Source organism: Petromyzon marinus, chromosome 6, assembly GCF_048934315.1.
Source record: "Petromyzon marinus isolate PM22_M1 ecotype Great Lakes invasive population chromosome 6, UKy_Petmar_22M1.pri1.0, whole genome shotgun sequence".
Taxonomy (NCBI): Eukaryota; Metazoa; Chordata; class Hyperoartia; order Petromyzontiformes; family Petromyzontidae; genus Petromyzon; species Petromyzon marinus.
Window position 1 is genome coordinate 6,476,735 of NC_133672.1, and position 21,220 is coordinate 6,497,954.

The 21,220-nt window shown below is 44.4% G+C and overlaps 1 protein-coding gene across 2 annotated transcripts in view; it reads left to right on the top strand.

The window, feature by feature from the left end:
* Nucleotides 1-21,220, top strand: part of LOC116939625 (tyrosine-protein kinase receptor-like) — a 194,640-nt gene that overhangs the window by 56,843 nt on the left and 116,577 nt on the right. For both annotated transcript variants that reach the window (XM_032948250.2, XM_032948251.2), the window contains exons 2-3: nucleotides 9,766-9,846; nucleotides 13,533-13,682. In XM_032948250.2, coding sequence (XP_032804141.2) covers nucleotides 9,766-9,846; nucleotides 13,533-13,682 — 231 coding nt within the window. The remainder of the gene's footprint in view (nucleotides 1-9,765; nucleotides 9,847-13,532; nucleotides 13,683-21,220) is intronic.

Consider the following 21,220-nt stretch of genomic DNA (forward strand, 5'->3'; position numbering starts at 1 on the left):
AACATGTACCATTCATTGCATGAAATGTTTTTACTTTTACATTTAAAATAAAACATGTACACTGTCTAGTTAACAAGTGAAAGGTCAAATTTAATTTATTTGTGACGAAATTAAGCATGTGTATCTGTTGGCAGGCTTCAGCCTAACAATACTAGCACAAACACCACCACCAGGAACACATACTTGCCACTACCACACTACCAACACAAACACCACCACCAGGAACACATACTTGCCACTACCACACTACCAACACAAACACCACCACCAGGAACACATAAATTGCCAGTACCACACTACCAACACAAACACTACCACCAGGAACACATACTTGCCACTACCACACTACCAACACAAACACCACCACCAGGAACACATACTTGCCACTACCACACTACCAACACAAACACCACCACCAGGAACACATACTTGTTACTACCACACCACAAACACCACCACCAGGAACACATACTTTCTACTACCACACCACCAACACAAAGACACCACCACCAGCAGCATCAACAAGGCAAATCCACAACCAACAGCGCCACCAATATGAATATAAATACATTTTAATAATTTTATAAGCTAGTAATTGAATTAGGAATGTAGATAAAACCTTGGAAAATAATTAAGGAAACTAATTTAAAATAAAAAACAAAAGAATGCGGGTGGAGCTCAGAGTGTGTTTAGCAAATGTCAATCCCTGATACGTATATATACTTTAAATACAGTTCACCAATACATAACTACTTGCGTAACTATTGAATCCAGGTAACTGAAAACAAATTCACATTGTCTGATGGCAGCCATTCACCCCATAGGACAATCACTATTCACTTCCCAAAAAATGGTATATATTGAATAAACCCCTCAGGGATGATGAGCTGATAACAGGCAATTTTGTAATTGTGAGTCAAGTTCTGTCCTGCCATATTTCCAGCCTCTCATTAAAGCCAAAAAAAATCCCAATACAAGTTGTCCTGCTGGCAACTTGGCATGAGACGGAGGCGTTGTCCTACCAGAGCTCAATATCATTACAGGTGAATGAAGCCCAGAGTTATGCTCGGTATGCCAGAGGTGCCAGCCCAATGCTCGCAACATAATTATATCTCCTGCCTCAGCACCCCCTGACTGGAATAGATTTATTCAGGGGGCTGGGTCCAAATCTTGCCTGCTGCCATTGGAGTGGCCATCTGGCATTCTAGCCCTCATACCATTCACATGCTATTTGTGGTTCAAGATTCAATATTTACTCAGTGGCATGAATAATTTTACACAGCCACAAAGTTGTACTTACACTGCACTGGCAGTTCGGACAACGTATTGATCGCATCCACACGTTCACCATGCACCAGGGGAATCGGCAGTGCGATTATATGTCTGTGTAAATGCTGACATTTGGAACCACAACACCTTGGCGATCTCGCCAAGAAGCATAAACCATCACGCAAACTCTGGTCATCCTCGCAGCGGATTTTGTGTCTAACCATCGAACAAAGACGGTCACTGCATCATGCGCTTTCAGATGCGCTTCTGCGGCCGTCTGGAACGCTCTTAGCAATATTCGGAAGCCACTGTAGATATGCACCTTAAAATCTAGATTGAAAACTAATTTCTTGAGAACTGCTGTTTGTGTTTAGTTCGTTGTCCTTCCGCTCCCCGCAAATTCGATTAGCATGGTTGGCTACGTACAGTGCAAAAGAAGTTCAACGTACATCAATTTTTTTGAGAAGGCGTAAAAGACAGTAGTTGACCTCACCCTGAAGGAGCTGTTGCTTCCATTGCTGTATCCCCACAACAGATGGTTTAGCACCATCTGCCCCTCACAAATCCAGAGCGTGCCTGCTGCTGTGGTCACGTGCTCTTGGGTAGGGTTCACACTTATTGGAGATCATCAGAAACACAGTTAATAGATGGTATCGCGAGAATTTGTTTATTGGGGAGCATGTGCAATGCAGAGCATTTGCTGTGTTGTCAGTAAAATGTATACTGAGTTCGGTGGTGTTGGGGGTGGTCAGAAAGGCATGGCCATGCACGCTGTAAGGATGGGGCTCTTGAATTTCGGCAAGGAGAAAGAGTAAAATAATTCCCTTCTCCAAGAATCTGGGGCCATTACCCAAACTTTACGTTGTTTCTGAGTTGGGTGGGAGCAGCAATGCAGTGGTAATCGACCCAGTGACCTGAGTTCGATACTCAGCCATAGCCAGAACGACCTGTCCCATCCTAGTTCTGCATCCTTCACCAATTCGTGCTGACCATTGCGGTGAAGTATGGTCACACAACCCCAATGACTGGCACACCATCTGGAGGCTTACATCGAGCAGTGGAATGACAAAGAGCTGTACATTACAATTGATTCATTTGTATGTTTTGAATAACAAGGCAGTGCTTGCGAATGACGAGAGTCGTCAAACATTTTCGTTTAACGCTTGCACCGTCATTGTTATGTGATCTTGTTATAGTGGCCTTGGCGTAGTGCCTAGCAGTTACAGACAGCAGGATGCTAACACAGAAACCGTGATAGCAACAGCAGCAACAGCAGAGATAAGACTGCTAAAGTAGCGTAATGCACGGGTCGACACTGAGACAGGCACACTTCGGCCTGATAACGCACGGGCGGGTATACTATACCCAACTTCGTGAAAAGACCCCCACGGTATGCGACCGTGGAAGAGAAGCTTGGAATACAACTCGAGTGAAAAAAAGTGAACAAGACATACCCTCCAAAAACATCCGTACAGAATTTGCCAATTCGTGCAGGGGAATTAAACAATATGCTAGGTTGTGGAAGAGACAACTTGCTGCAGCCCAAACTCTGATCCAACTGGCCAGCCAGTCGTCAGTTGCATACAACTCCTTCTGTTAAAATTGCCCTTAATTGACAGTGATTTAAGTGGGCTAAGAGAGTTTTGTACCCCAGATCCTAGCCCAACTCCTGACCCCAACCTAACGACGCAAATGGACCTATTAGTACCCGACTTTGAGTTCCCACCTAATAGACCTCCTCTCCTACAAAACAGCTCGGCATGTTATGAACTCCAAGAGGAAGGTGGGATAAGTTGAGTCTCCATGCTGGGACTTTAACTCGTAAGCAGCATTGAAATTGTGAGTCGAGTAGCTCTTCCACAGCACCACTTTGACAAATGCACACAGATTCGCAACAAACGGCGACGCCAACTTGCACATTTTCACAAAGCGCTTGTATGCAGCCTTTTCTGCAACGCGTAAACGCCGTGGAAGAATCGTGTCGCTCGCGACGTCTCGGAGGGCATTTCACTCTACACAAGATATGCGACGTGGGCGTTGACTTTGCTTGGGCCAAGATTATCCACACCGTGAACACAGCTTATTGCCCTGCCCTGGGGGTCGCTGTTTTGCTTGCGCAACCACGATTCCAAACATCGTCCGCCCCCCCCACCACCATCGCTCTGTCCGTGGCCTCACGCACAGATTTCCCCCACACCTCTGATTCCACCCCCCCTCCCCACACCTCGGGATTAGTACGGTTGGCTACGTATGGTGCAAAATAAGTTCAAGTTCAAAGTTCAGTGCACAGAGGCCCCTGCACACTGTGGAATTATTTTTCACGCCCGCCGATGTTTTGCGTACGCCCAGCGCTTTGTGATCACTAAACACACGCAAGTTGCATCAATTAATTATACAACCACTGTATGTGTGTATGTTGAACTTCTTTCGCACTGTACGTAGCCAGCCGTGCTAATCGGAGGTGCAAGGGGTAGGACAACAAACTAAACACAAAAAGCAGTTCTAAAGAAATTAGTTACGTTAGATTTACAAGTGCATAGCTTCAGTGGATTCCTAATATCCTGCAATGGAGAATCCAATCGGGATTAATGGGGCAAGTTGTCCCCATCTTCATGAAAGTATCTGCAGAGCAAAGTGGTTTATTATAATAATAATTATTAATGTGTTGTTGTTGTGAACATTATTATATTCTTTCTGGGTGGAACGATGGTTAGAGAGACGAAAGCTATGAATACAATTTCCACCCAGGGTCAACTGAGCAAATCACCATCATAATCCCACCAGGTTTGATCAAATAAGTACCATGTTTTGGGGATTGAACAATGCTTGTCCTATTATCAGACTAGTTCTGCTCATGGAAATGTGGAGTTTAAACTTACTTTAAGGATGGGAATACTAACTTTAGAAATAAACATTGTTGTTGTGACTCAAGCCCCATCATCTCTTGAAACGTTCGTAACATTATAAAAGTGCCATTTGATTGTAAAGTCACCACTGGTTGAATGTAGGCCTACGTCAGCAGTTTTTTTCTTGCCGTGGTTGTCCCACCTGATGACGATTGCTTGTGTTGCGATCGAAACGTCGTGATCTATTATTTTTCTACCTACGTGACTTTACCGAAATAACCAAAGAGTATGGATTCCTGCAGTCACGAAAGCTTCAAATCAAGATTTCCACCACCGGCTTAGGTTCCACCAATGATGATAAATAAGCATTGCACACCGGGGGAATGTTGGGATTGCTACCGTTAGCTCAAGAATGGCTTCATCAGCAAAGGAAATGGTTGCTCTGCAGCCTTTTTGTTTTTGTTTTCATGAACTAATGTCCAGACTTGAAAGAGGAGAGCACATACGCATGTTTTCAACGCTTGTTTCCAGAACGTGGCTCCCTGCAGTCTGGGCTGCATCTCACCCCTGTATCTCGATCTGGCATCCGAGTGCACACGTCGGCCATTGTGAACCCACACTTCCCACGCTCCCTGTATTCCTCCCTCTCCACTCCTTCACAGTCAGTCCTTTTTTTGTGTCCGGTCCCAAAAAAAAAAACTGAATGAATGTGGGAGAGGCTAGATGTGTGCCACAATGGGTGCAGATTGATGCACTCGAAAGCGGATATTTTAAGAATTCAAATTCCCCTCATATTGACATCTCTGCCGGCCTTCTCATGTGTCTCCCTGGCAGTTTTGCGTACTAAGTGATAAGCTTACGTCTCCGCGCAGCGACAGTGGAAATATAATATGAATAATTCATCAGCATTTTTGTGGGACGGCTGCCGCTTTGCTGCCATAATGTGCGCTTTAAATGCAAACACCTCTTGCTTATCCAATATTGCGGTGTAGTGTCGCATATTGATTTCCCTTCCAGCTGCTGGAACCCAAATAAATAAAGCTGTGCTTATTAAACTCCCAGGCCAGGGAAGTGCAACGATACACAATTCCATTCTCAGCAGGGCATGTGGCAAGAAATGGCAAGTGGCTGTATGTCATTTAAACTAGCATAAATTAATATATATATGCAGTGGATATTTTTTTCTTCCCTTCATTCAATCATTCATTGGACACCTTGCAAGGAATGAAATTGGAACAAGTGGAATAAATAGGCCTTCTCCGAAGGGGAGTGAAAATGATTGACTGTTTGATTGCTTTGTGAATTAATCAATTGATATTCCCCATTCAACGTTATTAGAGCCTATTGAGATTAATTATCTCTCTAGTGAGCCACGCTGTGGTAGATCACTTGCGGCTGGGCGATAACTTGAGTGCATCATCATCATCCCTCTGGGGTTGATAAAATTAGTACCACTCATGTAGGAAGTCATGCACAGCGGTTTTCCGATGCAGAGACTGATATAGCAATGTGTAATTTTCACAACCGGCTCATGGTCACCAATCCAGATGAGCAATGGTGCCCAGTAATGTGATAGGGGAGTAACTCAAATTTGAAATTGGGCTGTTGGCCCAAAATACCTCGTCCTGTGAATGACATCACAATGTCTTTAACATGTGCCCTTACGCTACATGGAACACTTTGTCTGTCAGTGTGTTAACAGCTAGAAGTTAGGGAATGTGTTTTGGTTAAAATGTTGTAAGAATGGTCCTCCGTATGAAGGGAGTGTTTACAATTCAGCTCGTGTTTGTAAACCAGTGTCATGTCCCGCGCTATGGATTGACTCTGCTGCATGGGTGATGGGCTGGGTAGATAACGGGGGGGGGGGGGGAGCTGAAAACCTGGTTTGGGAATCGAAACAAATATATTGCGCAAGCAGCTAACTGTGTGCCTTTTAATCACATTAATTCATTATTCTCACTTGTTTGGACAAAGAAGACATCTATCCGCATTGAACATATATACACGCAAATAATGATATATGTACACAACAAAGACAAATATTCCCCGTATAGCCTTAACAAACTGTTGGGGCAAGTGCTGTGAGCGAGAATCGAGAACCTATGAAGGCTGTCACAGCAAACGAGGGGGTGTGTGGCCAGCACCATGCCCGGCTGCCTTTGTCTTCCCAGTGGCGATGTTTACACAATGCACCAGGTACTCATTTGAGGCTTAGTCGACCTCGGGGAGGCCCAGGACCGATACAGAAAATGTCACTGGTAATAGTCGTGAGCGGGAATTGAACTCTGGTCGCTGGGATCGTAGTGCAGCACGCTAACCGTTCCACTACCGCTCGCCACACAACAAAGACACACACACGTGTATGGTGACATGATGAACATACACAAAGCAAAAGCATTCGCGATTGTGGACATATACACCGCATCAGCTTGTGCCATTAATAGGTACTCATTAACAGGACAAGATTTAAAAACGCGTCGTTACATGGGCAGTAACATTAGAATGTAAAAAAAAATATTATTTACAACACAACATGCAACTCACATTATACACGCCATTCAGCATAGCCTATGCAGGATGATGGGGCGATTGCTGTCGGAAAGCACCTATTAAGGCAGACACAGTGGACGAAGTGTTGGCGGCATAGCGCACCAGTTACTCATTTAACACCAACTAGAGCGAGGCTATTATAGGACATGTTCATATACTTTGTGTGTATACCCACGATTAGTACCTACTGCTATGGGATTCTAGAGAAATGCACCACCACCCCCTATAAAAAAACAAGCAAATACAAAGATACCCCAGCATAGCCTTTAACATACTTTTGGGGTAAGTGCTTATTAGTGAGCATTTATTAAGGCTGACACGGCACCTCCGATTAGCACGGTTGGCTACGTACGGTGCGAAAGAAGTTCAACATACACGTACATACGTGGCACACGAGGGGCGTGGGTGGCCAGCACCACACCCGCCTTTGTCTCCCCAATGCTTACATTTAGACACCGCACCAGGTGCTCATCTAAGGCCGAGTAAATGTCTTGGTAGTCTCAGGGCTAGCTTCAGACACGTCACTGATATTGGGCACAAGCAGGAATCGAACTGAGGCTCATCGAGCTCGTAGTGCAGCGCGCTGACCTCTACACTCCCGCTTCGGCTCCATGTTACGGGAATGTTTACGCACGCACAGCAACAACAACAACTCTTGGCCGTCAAACAGCCCGCCACACCTGCTACCTCGGACAGTGGCCCTGAATCGAATCTGCTTTTCCGCGATCACGTGACATTTTGAAAACCTTGTTAAAATTCAATACGGAGGAGCCAATACATTGCTGTTGTCCCAAAATCGCCGACGGTGCAAAGTTCCGGAATGAGAGACGTGTGTCCACGTGCAGGGGCTTTTAGGCTGCAGCGTGACGTGCGCTTATGGGGGTTGTTGACCAAGTGTCCAGAGCGAGGGTCGCCAAGGGGGTAACACCTGGACATGCGACACATTGCTCCACCTCATCGCTAAAGTGTAATGCAACACCTTCACAACCCCGAAAACCTGTTTTGAATTGGTAAATCGATCCATGGAGGCCAAACATTCTGAGATCGTTTGTCACGTTCAGCCAAGGTTTCCGGATACTCGTACAATCAAGTGCAAGTGTCTCCTTGCGCAAGCAAATAATTACAACAATTGAGTACATTTGGTAATCGCGCCGTTATTATAGTGCAAGGCTTTCACGAGGGAAGGTGCTGTGTTTAACATAGTCTTCAGTAGATTCACAGTAGGGGGTAAAGTTGCTACACGTAATCCCAATTGAGTAATTTTGTCGAAATTAGGCAGATTAGGCTGCAGGGGAAGGACCTTGACGTGGGCATACAATGGCCTGCTCATTTCAAAACGACACCCAGGGAATGCTTGAACAACCATTTCGAAGTAGACGCCGCACACATATTTAGCTAATATAACCACGGTAATAATCAGGGTGGCCTGCTGGATTCCAACCGCAAGCGTCTCCAACAAGCAGCGAATGCAACGACCGCTCAGCCACGTCATCACCCCTGGGTGCAGAGCTCACCTCCATTTTCAGCACTGAGCCCGTAGGAGGATGTTCACGATGTGGCAGGCGATGGAAGCCATCTCAGAGTTGATTAAAAAAACGCAATGACAAACAGGAGGGCAAAGACCGCTGTGCAAGAAGATATTGAGAAAGGAAACAGTCGTGCCCCTAACGGTCCAAAGGGCCAGGGGACGAGAAAAAATATGGCAGGACCTAGTCTTTCAATATAACTGGTAGCTTCCTACAAAGCGGTACTCATTATTGTGGACCCCAGAGGCATATGGTGATTGATTAAGTTGACCAACCAGCCAGAATTAGGACTGTAAAAATGTACAAATGAGAGCCCAGTGCTTCCATGTTATGGCTAACCCATGTTTAACGGAGATATTCTCTTTTTACTGTTTCCACAGATGATATATTATGGAATCGGGCTCTCATTACAAGTAGGAAAAATCCCGAGGGCATCTGAGGCCCATTCACTTGTTGAGAACAACACTGCCCCTAACCATAATGGGTCGCCAATATTTTAAAATAGCTTGTAAAATCCAGTGGAATTAGCGCTCTTCTCATTAAAATTTTACATCTTTAAAGGGCACACTAAATGTCAACCAAACAACATTACGCGTGTTAATTTTATTGGTTCGGCGGCAAGCGTATGGGCCTCTAAGGTATCCAGCTGCATTCCTTGGACCAAAAAGATGTTTTTTTCTGGGAGGACACTGGCATGGCCATTGTGCCCTATAGGGTTGAGTTTATGGGTTCGCGACTTGGCTGGTACAATTTTACAATTTACTTCTGGGCCACATTTATCCCTGTGGTGTAGCTTAGCCGTGACGATGATGTAATTATGCTCGCTTAACTGTGAATGACCACATCATTGTGTTTCGTAATCACACGTCCCACCGAGACCGTGACTCCTGAGAGCCGTTTGCTGTAGCGCAAGTGCTGGCAGTATGAGAGGTGCTGAAGTGATGGCCCGTCACGAGTAGCCGTTTAATTTGTGTGACTCACAACTCATGGAAGTCTTGCAAAGACTAATAGCATGCTTTTGGTAAGCGAATTGTTATTTTAATAGTTTGTTCAGCTGATGCAATGTACGGGAAGCGAGCGGTGGCACAGTGGTTAGTGCGGTGTCATGAACCGGTGACCTCAGTTCAATTCCCGGCTGTTGCTCATAAACTGGCCCTGACGCCCCAATTGATCAACCCACGATGACAAGCGAATTGAATTACAGTCAATTGGCAGGTTGCATGCGGTAGGGTGCAGTGTGTGGGTACTCCCACATCTTCTCACAGACGTCTGGCCATAGTGGAAGAGTATGCTATTCTCTAATGGGGTTCTGAAAGCTGCTAATGAACACAGTGGTAGCGTACACTGACGTCTTGGTAATGGCGTTCATGTTCTCTTGATGCCCCTTGATGTCTCAAAATTGAATCGTCACAAATTTCCCCAATCCTAATAACAAGCGGCATCTCATAAAATTGTGTGGACGTTGTCTATGCACAGTCTGCTCTGGCCTCCCGTGAAGCTGCTGCTGCTGCTGTCATTGCTGTTGGCGGTGCCCTCTCTTACGTTGTTGTTGTTGTTGTTTGTTGCCGTTTCAGAGAACAACTCTAAGCCACAGGATACAACCGGCACGCGCAATAAAGCCTGGGCGCCCTCCGGAGAGACGTGGGCACATGGGGGTGAGAACACCACACGCAACATTCGCCAGCCTCACCCATTATAATCGGCCAATCATCCGTCCATCCATTGGAGCTTTCGTATATATGTACGTTGAACCTTTGTCGCACAGTACGTAGCCAACCGTGCTAATTGAAACCAACCATGCGAACCGGAGCAGTTTCTGCGGGCGTGTGGAACGTTCTTCGCTTCCAAACAAAAATCATCTAGGTTGAAAAATCACCTACATTGAATACTAATTTCTTTGGAATTGCTTTGTATGTTCAGTTTGTTGTACATGCAGACGGTGGCGAGGGCAGGTCGCTTTGCTTGAACCGATGCTGGTGAACTCCCCGGATGTTCACTTGCACCGTCTCATTGGAAGGACTAAGACTCTAAGAGCTCAATGCTGGCTGAGAGACTTATTGCTCCAACAATTCCGGGCTTTTATAATACAACAGGAAATTGATTCATATGATGATGTCTTACAATTTGACCACATCTAGAGATGCCGCACAGAAAGGGTGGCCTCTTTTGTTTCCTTTCAGACCACTGCAAATTAACGTCTGTTTACTCGTGCTTTGTGCTGTTTACAACATCGGATATTTTATTACGTAACTCAAGCAGGTTGTTTTGAGGCCCATGAAGGCAAAGGCACCATATAAATATATCTTCATCAATTTAAGTGAATAAATTACACATAACTGTCCGGTGAATGTATGTAGTACAAAAACTCACTTGTAAGGACAGCATATATATCATGTGTATATCTATCTGTCGGTCTCACTCTCTATCATTCTCTATACATTATATTTGTCTTTCTACCCGCCTAACGCATTCATGAACTCAATCATAAACAAACATTTCCAGCTATTGACTTACCTATCCACTTCAGTGTGTGCTTCAATAGGGATCCATTAGACCGAAATTACCTTGTTTACAAGGATGTTACATTTGCTTTGTACATTGTGCCTTTACAAAGCTGGTTGTATGTGTTTTTTTTCCATGACATTAGCAAGGAGTGGCTTATATGTCCCCACAGTGCCATGCAAATATTATCCTACGTGACTTTACCGAATAGAACCAAAGAGTATGGATCCTTGCAGTCACGAAAGCTTCAAATCTAGAAATGTCTGTGATGGTTGACTGTTAAGCAAGCGAAGGATAAACCTTTCAGCCGAATGTCAGGAAGTGCATGGTGGGTTCAGGAAAGCATTTTCGAGTTCATTATAGAAGAAAAATAGTTACAGGCAATGATAAAGAGATGGTTGAGATGCGAGGGGCATACAGGCGAAATGGAAGGTAGGTAATTAAGACAGGCACCGGGGCGATATAACGGTTTTTGATGAACAGGAAGATCTACAGGCAGATGGTTGGATAATGTACAAATATGATTTGGCGCTTTCGTGACTGCAGGAATTACTCTTTGGTTTTTTCGGTAAAGTCACCGAAAAAAACAAAGAGTAACGTACAAATAGATCGTGGCGGTCCGGCGTCGACTTCACAAACAGGCGAGAGATCTCTGAGAAGGCAGAGAGGTCAAGGTGTGGTGCCATCGACGGTGAGGGTCATGCCGACCACTACTCTTGATATCGTTGTTGTGGGGCGGCAGCAGTTGCTTCTAATCCAAAACTCTGTCGGAGACATTGGTGGAATCACAAAGATTTCATCGTTTGCATGGGAAAGCAATATCGCCGTACCACAATGTGGCCATATTCCATGAAAAACGACGTGTGGTCTTCAAGGTCTCTCATCAGGCTCATGGTAGAACCCTACGCAGTGTCACTCAAAATCTGCTTTGGACACCAAGGTCTCAAGCTGTTACAGCCTCACGTCGGTTCTCTGCTGTCGCCCCCTCGGTGTGGAACTCTATCTCTTTGCACATCCGCAACGTCAAATGCACTCTTGACTTTCAAGATCATTTAAAGGCATCTATCTCTTTGTTTCAGGGCTTTCCAGCAGCCCTGAGCTTGGCTCCGCACCTCTGAGTTGTTGACCTGTCTGTAAATCTGGCGTGTTATGAATGTCATCGTTAATCGTTGACCGACTGACCTGTAATATGCATATTCATCACCACTCCTGCTCGCCGACAAATGTCATTAAAGCAGGTGTAAAGTACTCCGAGCTTCTGGCTGATTCCAAGGCGGAAGTGAAAGTCTCTCCAAACAATCAAAGTGCACATTTGTCGTCGCAAAAGAGTGGCCCGCTTCATAGTGATGGGAAGTTCAGTCACGCTTTTGACAAACATAGGAAACCCTGCAGCAGACCTTTACATTTACAGAGTGAGCGAGAGAACAAGTGAGAAAGTGAGTGGGTGCGGGTGAACAAGTGAGCGAGTTGTTCAGCGAGCTGTTCAGTGAGTGAATAAGTGATTAAGCAAATAATTGAGGCTGTGTTGTTTCTCATAGAAAGGAAAAAAAACAATGGTGCTGTGATTTTGCTGCTCACAGTGTTGAGGCTGGCGCATTATTAACAAAATTTGAAAAAGGTTTAGTTTGTAGTGCTTTAATAGTTCAGAATGTAATTTATCAGTCATGCCCTGTACATACTCTTTGGTTCTTTCGGTAAAGTCACGTCGGTAGAAAAAATAATAGATCACGAAGTTTCGATCGCCACACAAGTAATCGTCTTCACGAAAGCTTCAAATCAAGAATGCCCTGTACAGTGCTGAGTAATTTGAGGGCCTGTTTAGTCACATCAAATACGTCATGTGCTCGCCAAATAAAAAGACCAATAACCGTACGTCCATGGGAACAATTGCCATTATTTTTTATGTAATTTAGCTCTGGATAATTTCCACGTGTTATCGTTCAGCTTTGGCGGCCAGTACATACCGACCTATTCTTGAGAATAGTGGACAGGACAAGCCGTTCCTGAGCTGATGCTGTTCTTCTAAAGTATTTATTTTCTTTGATTTGGGTTTACCGATGACAGCCGTGTTTCTACCGTTTCAGCAGTTAACACCTCGTGCCATTAGCTGCTAAAAAACAGAAAGATAAAAAAGAAATTCATATCCCAGTCGGCGGTCGACTAGGCCTCTACATGTGGGAAGCCAACAGCTATTGTCATGTGTATATAATGGTCCCGTCATAGGAATGTAGAGTTTCCACCATTGACTCAGAGCCACAGGAAGACCACTGTCCAATGCTCATTTGAGGAAGGAGACACTTTAACTTTTGTTTAATATAGCTTGAGAGTCAATGTAAATGTGTTTATTTGTATTTTATTACAAGCAAAAGGAGAAAAGATAATTGTATCATAAAACATTAGACGACATTAACCCTTGCAAGGCTTCCTTCTGTCACACAAAAGGAATACATGCTCAGAATGCAAATTCAAAATGCCACAAAGTCAACGAGACAGACGGGCAACCAGACACAACATCCATGTACACAAACAAGACAGAAAAGATGGACAGATGATGGAACAGATCGAAGGACAGAGAGAGAGAGAGACAGACACACGTGCAGACAAAGACAGGTTACAAAATAAAAGTCACGATCGCCAGCCGCTCTCCTTGGGACTGCCATGGCCAACACTGCCGTGCATTTCTGTGCCCACGTGCCGACGATGATGTGTAACGGCAATTTAATTTACGATTCAAACAAAACTCAAACAAATGTGCTTTTTCTGCTGGCCTCAAACAACCTGCCTCTCCCAACCTCTCCCGTCCCCCCCCCCACCCCCGCCGAACAACGCTGCATTCCAGGCCACGACTGCGACTTTGACTCGGGCGGGTGCGTATGGTCTCTCCGCGGGGACAGCGGCGTCTCGTGGAAGGTGGTGTCTCCACGGGGGGTGCCCCCAGCACGCCGGGTGCTGCTGCCCCCGAGAGACTTCACCCAGGGCCGTCCGCAAGGTGAGCCGTCCCCACTCACGCGGGAAGCCCTGGGCCCCCCCTCCGCCACGTCGGCAAGGTCATAGTTCACGATGCGATATGGAAAAAAAGCGTGCCGCGAGGATTATCGCCACATCAGTTTGCCCTTAGCTCTGTAATTGTATTTCATGTTTCATAGCCTTTTTGTTTGTGCTTTTACAGTAGTCACCTTTAATGCGAATATAAAGATTGCTTCCTGGTTATTTAATTTCAATTCACTGAATATAAGCCTGCCATAAGTCTTTTGATTACTGTAACGTTGCAATCCATATGCTTATGATGCACACGGTTTCATAAAATCATGAAAAATCTAATGCTTGCAACATTATTTTAATTTAACGGCATAATAGTCCTTTTTTAGAAATGTAATTATTTTTGTGAACCTTAGTTATTATTTTGCCAGAAATATTTTGTCAGGATAGGAATTTTTCTTTTTTAAATGTAACAGGTAATGGTAATCACTATGTGAAAATATTTGAGCAAAACAGACGATGCAACAATTGTTAATCTTATAACACGATAGCAAACTCTTGGGGTCTTTGGTCTACTCGTCCATGTTCATCAGAAGTAGCCACACATTAACCTCACCACACACGATCTGCCGATCGATTGACTGCCATTGTACCCTTTTTTACTGCTGGATTGGACAATGGCAAAGATATTTAAGAAACTTGCACCATTATATTCTTGGTTCTTTCGGTAAAGTCACGTAAAAGGGAAGTAATGAAATAATATAAAATGAAATAATTTTGCTTTATTTTATTATTTCCCTTCTACGTGACTTTACCGAAAGAACCAAGAATATTAATCCCTGCAGTCACGAAAGCTATAAATCGAAATTGCACCATTATTTCAACAGCTACGCCAGGAGATGCAATATAACTGTCGTTCCCTGGTTTGCAATTGCAATGTGCTAACCAGAACACAAAGGAAACTCCCGACTGTGGATCCTGCATCGTACAATATATTGTATTGCAGTCGCATTGGGCAACCCCTATGACATACGCCCAAGGGGGGACAGATTTCGCTACGTGTTTAAAAGCAAGAGATTAGCTTCGGAATACTTTATATTATAATAATCCCACGGATTTATATTCATGTGTCCCTTAATCCAATCCACTCACGCTCACATTGTGAAATCCTTTACAGATGATGTGTTACACGAAGCGTTTACAAGCAAGAGATACCTTTGGGATTACCTTTTGGTTGCAATTGTGATTCTCAAGGCTTAAAGTTCCCTTATTCCAGTATAATGGTTACTATTGATGCTTTGTACATTCTCCCCCTGTCTGGATGGGTTTTCCTCCGTGTCCTCCAGTTTACTCTTATAGTAATAAAAATGAAACGTACAATGTAACTGGTAATTAGTCAAACATCTCAATCCTGAACAAAAAAAATGTACTTGCAAATTACTCAATTGGGATCACACACAGCAGGCACTTTCTGCTCTGAAAAAATTGGCAGGACTATCCCCAACAATATTCTCGAGACTCGGTGAGGCTTTTAAATAAGCGCATTAATAATTTAATAATAACCATACACCCGCTGCTTGGCTATGAGGTGGCAAGAACTTGGTAGTACATCAAGTAGGTCGATAACTAAATATGTATCTACTTAAATTTTGATTTAAAGCTTTCGTGACTGCAGTAATTCATATTCTTAGTTTTTTCGGTAAAGTCACGTTGAAGAGAAACAACAAAATAACAAAATATATATAAAACAATAAAAAATTCTCACGACGTTTCGACCATAACTCAAACGGTCATCATCAGGTGTGTCGGTTTGCATAAATTTATTTTGAAAAGTCATATTTATTTATTTATTTATATATATAAAATAACGTTTGCGTCACGCGCACCGATTGGCAGTTTGCCCAGGACTAGTCCATCTATTTTTTGAAAAGAGGAGGGGGGAGACGAAATTTGTTTTTATGTATGCTGTCTGAAAGCCACTGTAAGCGTGAACAATCAAGAACTGAAATGATTTATCAAATCTTTCCAATGATTGCTAAGATAGAATCCATCTTCTCGGTTGAAATTGTCTCTGTGTTTGTATATGTGGATAGCCTCATGAACGAATCTCTCATGGAAGCCAGATGGCTTACAAAGAACCTCCGTCTTGGAAAAGTCAATGGCATGTGAGCCTACTGAATTAGAACAATGATCTGCTACGGCCGCATTCGTGAACATAAAGCAGACCTAAAACACGGTAGGACCAACACCTCGGCCGTAGCAGATCATTGTTCTAATTCAGTAGGCTCACATGCCATTGACTTTTCCAAGACGGAGGTTCTTTGTAAGCCATCTGGCTTCCATGAGAGATTCGTTCATGAGGCTATCCACATATACAAACACAGAGACAATTTCAACCGAGAAGATGGATTCTATCTTAGCAATCATTGGAAAGATTTGATAAATCATTTCAGTTCTTGATTGTTCACGCTTACAGTGGCTTTCAGACAGCATACATAAAAACAAATTTCGTCTCCCCCCTCCTCTTTTCAAAAAATAGATGGACTAGTCCTGGGCAAACTGCCAATCGGTGCGCGTGACGCAAACGTTATTTTTTTATATATATAAATAAATAAATATGCCGTTTTCAAAATAAATTTATGCAAACCGACACACCTGATGATGACCGTTTGAGTTATGGTCGAAACGTCGTGAGAATTTTTTTTTTTTATATATATATATTTTGTTATTTTGTTGTTTCTCTTCAACGTGACTTTACCGAAAAAACTAAGAATATGTATCTACTTTTCAGCATGTCATTCGTTTATTCTCTAAAAGCTCCTCGCTGCCACTTTAGGTGAGTGCCTCATGCACAATGATCTCTGCCTGATCCGCCAACTCTGTCTGCCATGTTGATGGACTACAGGTGTGCACCACGACACAAAAAAAAACAAAGATCCCCCATATAGGCATTCAGACTGTCGGGGCATGTGCCCGTTAATGCGCATCTGTGAAGGCCGGCATAACACAAAACGGGGTTGGTATGGTCAGAGCTATCCCCTGCCGCCTTTGTCTTCTGAGCGCCGATGTTTCCACGCCATACCAGAAAAAAATAAAAAGCTGAGTTGACCTCAGGGAGGCCCTGGACTGGTTCAGATATTCGCCACTGTTATCTGTGGTCAGGAATTGAACGCAGGTGGCTGGGTTCGCAGTGCAGTGCACTAACTACTGCACTTCCGCTGGACCATTACGAGCTGACAACCACGGCACTTGACCGGTGCCTCCAACCCTGACAATTGGCTACTCGTTTTGTAAGGGCACGTGCACGGTGTGTCCGTCAAGGGCACGAAGCTACATCGAGGTCAAGTCAAAAATAATGAAGTCAAAGTGCTTTTTTTCTTCAAAAGGGGCAATGGTGTGGCGCTCATCTCAGTCGGCAGCCCTGACCGAGATCATGGTGTAAATTTCACATTCCCTTCGCAGTGGCCTTTCCCTCCATAAGACGACCACTGCTGACCTCCCACAATGTGGTAATCGTTCCAATCGAGACTTTCAGGAAGATCGACTGAGATGGTCCTCGACCGGAATGTAAACTCAAAACCTTCTTGTTGTGAGTCGATTGCCCAAACCACTGTATCACCCACCCGGATATTGTAGGAGGGCGGCATAAACAGGAGCAGAGACGACTCATGGCCACCAAAACCTGTCGCTGCACTGAAAGTTCGATGAGACCTCGCGTTGTCTCGCTTCATCTCTCAAAGAAAGATGGAAATTTATATGAGCAAAGGAATGCGGAGGAGCTGTTTGTCCAGTTTCTGAGAAAAAACTATTTCTGAAAGCCTTTTCAAGCAATTTGTTATTTTGCACTTATCTTTAGCAAACATCCATTCCAGCTTAGGCAACCGCCTGAGAGAAAAATATAGTATCTATCAAATAGGCTCACGATGTGTATGTAGTTTTGATTCCTGGCAAACATTCCGGTCGGTCCGTATAGATAAGGCTCACTGTTTCCATAGCACGTTATCAGGTAACTCATTGGCATTGCATGAAGGATGTGGAAATAACGAATTTGCATCTTGTCGTTCCTTTACACGCTTTCAAAACATGGCCCGATTTTGGCTCATTTAACTCAGAATCGTGTAACTGAGTTGTTAACCTCGGGCAACAATATTAACCAGTGTCCGAGAGGACACGCACGGGGAGATGGAGTGAAGTTCGTGGGCGGCTGCTCGGTGGATTGTTGCATCACAGGATCGTGAGAGATGATGGCAGCTTGGGAAGGCCTTCATTTAGCAGTGGATTGACCATGGCTGATGATGTTGATGATGTACCGGACATTTCAAAAGACAGTTAATCACGTGACTTGGCTGGATGGCGCCGAGGTGAAAGCATTCAACGTTTGATCCTACGGTTACAAATCCTCTGTTGTGCAGGTCAAATAAGCAACGATGGATACATTAAGTACAGCTTTGTGTTGAGGTCAGCAGTGGTTGCGCTATGGATAGACTGGTCCCACAATAAGATTTTAGAGTTTCCTCCCCTTAACAAACATGGGAGACACTTTGACTTGAAATTACAATCACTATAGTTTACTGTAAATCCATCTCTGTCAGAAGACCACATAGTTACACGAGATCCCATGCTCCCCAAGCCAATCGGAGAATAATCAATATTTAGCTTGCGGCGTAATAGCACTGAGCAAGGTCGGTGTCTCTACGATCAAACAAATCATGGGGTTGCCATGGTCCCTGCCGACACCTCTGAATTAGTGCTGGAAATTCCACATTCCTAAGGCAGGGGCAGTTTAGTCTAATGGAAGACCACTGTTGTTGGGCTTTGCCAACCTGAAGGATAACCAAGGCCTCGTCAAGCCCCGACGGGAATTTTAACTCACGATATTCTGACTGCGAGTCGAGAGATCCAACCACGGCAGCACTTGGCCGAAAATAATTGCTCGATAAATAATTGGTGAAAACATTTCAATGGGGCGCACTCAAAGGTGTGGCATGGATGGACCCAGTCATCGTAATGCCTTGCAGTGCAGTCTTTTCTCCTCGGCCACGGTAGTTGCGTTCCTGAATAATTAGTCAAACATCTAAATTCAGAAGAAGAAAAAATGTACCTGCAAATTACTCGATTGGGATCACACAAACAGCAGGAACCTCGCACTCTGCTCCAAAAATTTTTTTGTTAGGACTGTCCCCAACAATATTCTTGAGACTCGGTGAAGCTTTTAAACAAGTCCATTAATAATTAAATAATGACCATACACTCGCTGCTTGGCTATGAGGTGGCAAGAACTTGGTAGTACATCAAGTAGGTCGATAACTAAAGATGTATTCTTGGTTCTTTCGGTAAAGTCACGTAGAAAGGAAACAATAAAATAATATAAATATAAAACAATAACATTCTGACGTTTCGACTGCAACACAAGCAATCATCATCAGGTGTGAAAACCAGCGCAGGAAAATTTGAAAAACCTGATGATGATTGCTTGTGTTGGAGTCGAAACGTCGTGAGAATTGTATTGTTTTATATTTATATTATTTTATTGTTCCCCTTCTACGTGACTTTACCGAAAGAACCAAGAATATGAATCCCTGCAGTCACGAAAGCTTTAAATCAAAACTAAATATGTGTCTACTTTTCAGCATGTCATTCGTTTATTATCTAAAAGCTCCTCGCTACCACTTTAGGTGAGCACCTCATGCACAATGACCTCTACCTGATCCTCCGACTCTGCCTGCCATGTTGATGGACTACAGGTGTGCACCACGACACAAAAAAGACAAAGGTTCCCCATATAGCCATTCAGACTGTCGGGGCAAGTGCCCGTTGATGTGCATCTGTGAAGGCCGGCATAACACAAAACGGGGGGCGGTATGGTCAGAGCCATGCCCTGCCGCCTTTGTCTCCTGAGCACCGATGTTTCCACGCCATACCGGAAAAAAAAGACTGAGGCGCGTGGGTAGCAGCTAGAAGCATCCAGCAGCATCCCCCGCCTTGCGTGAAGCTATGCCGAGGCAGCCGTACAACGGCTTATTCCTGCTCGCGCGACGTAGTTCTGCTCACTTCAATCGCGTTATATCCAATTCGCAGTTATTAAAACCCGTGTCGAAGGAGAGCAGGCCATGTGCAGGACACAAACCAGCTGGTTAGAAACATTATTGAAAGCTACACGAACACACAGAAGCGAGGCATTGTACCAACTGCGTGGGTTCCGTGGTTGTGCTGCGTGGCTCTGCGATGCGTTTTCTGTCCCCGCTCGATGTTCGGCATGATGTCTGCGGAAATCCCTGAGGAAGTTCCCGGCACGCGGAATGAATTGTCGGACATCATGCTGAGCAACATGCAGTTGAACCCCCCCCCCCGCCTCCCCACCCCCAGCAAACACATCGGCAAGAGCTACAGAGGATTATGTTGCTTGTTTATAAGCTTTGTTAATCCCTCCTGACGATAATCGATGACTCCGACTGGACCTTGCCTCTTGCACTGTTTGTTGTTGTTGTTGTTTGTCGGCTCAGGGCAGGAGAAAGGTCTGTACGCAGTGGCACACACAGACTGCTGCCAGGGCTCCCCCTGTGCCGTGGGGCTCTCCCGGTGTCGTTTTGGGTTGTTCCGGCAAATTGTTCTTGCTCCATGTGCCTCGGAATTTCAGTGTCGGACATCGTGCCGAACAACACACAGCAAGCACGACCCGAGAACACACCAGGGAGCTCTAGAATTTCCGTGTAATCTGCATGCTGGTAATCAATACCCCCCAGTGCGCTGTGTTAAATAAAATAAAATAAAAACTAAATAATGATTTCCTCAGATTTCAGGGAAGACAATCAACAACATGGTGAAGTACGGTCAAACAACCTTTCAAACGACCAACAACATCATGGGGTTACTTTCATCCAGCAGAGGATTGACATAGAGGATGTGAAGAAAAATAAATACCCGAGTTCAAAAGATGTAATGGGGGTGTATTCTTATTTTTTCCTACCTGGACTCAAATATCGACTGGATCACCTCTGAGGACAATGACACGACGTTATTGTGCAGCTGCCCGTAATCTGATTACTACAGTAACCTTGATGGTACAATCACAAGCATCATAGCGTGGAGCTAACACGATCTCCAGTGGGTTTAAACCTAATTTTATTTTTGATGAGGCAATTTGTTCTCCTTAATTGCATCAGCGAGCCAGTCAGAACACCGCCTCTGCAAACGAGACGATTCCTTGACCAAAATTACGTCGAGGTGGTCTCGAGCGACCTTCGTCGTCTTGGTAGTTTAAAAAAAAATATCCTGAACCCGGGATCACAAGACCCCCTCCAAAAAAAACGCTCAAGTGGCCCAAATCCTTCCCGGTGTTGTGCAGAGGTCTAAGAAGGCGTAAGTAGTTGTTGCTGTATTATTATTATTATTTTTCCAGGCACGTAATAGAGGATTGTAAACAAGCTGTAGATGCCGCTGGATTTATCCAGTACAGTAAAGTCACACCAGGTGTGACTGTGTAGACTGTAGATGCACACGTGCCAACAGAGGCGAGGAATTGTTCCTATTTGTCTGGCACTATATCTG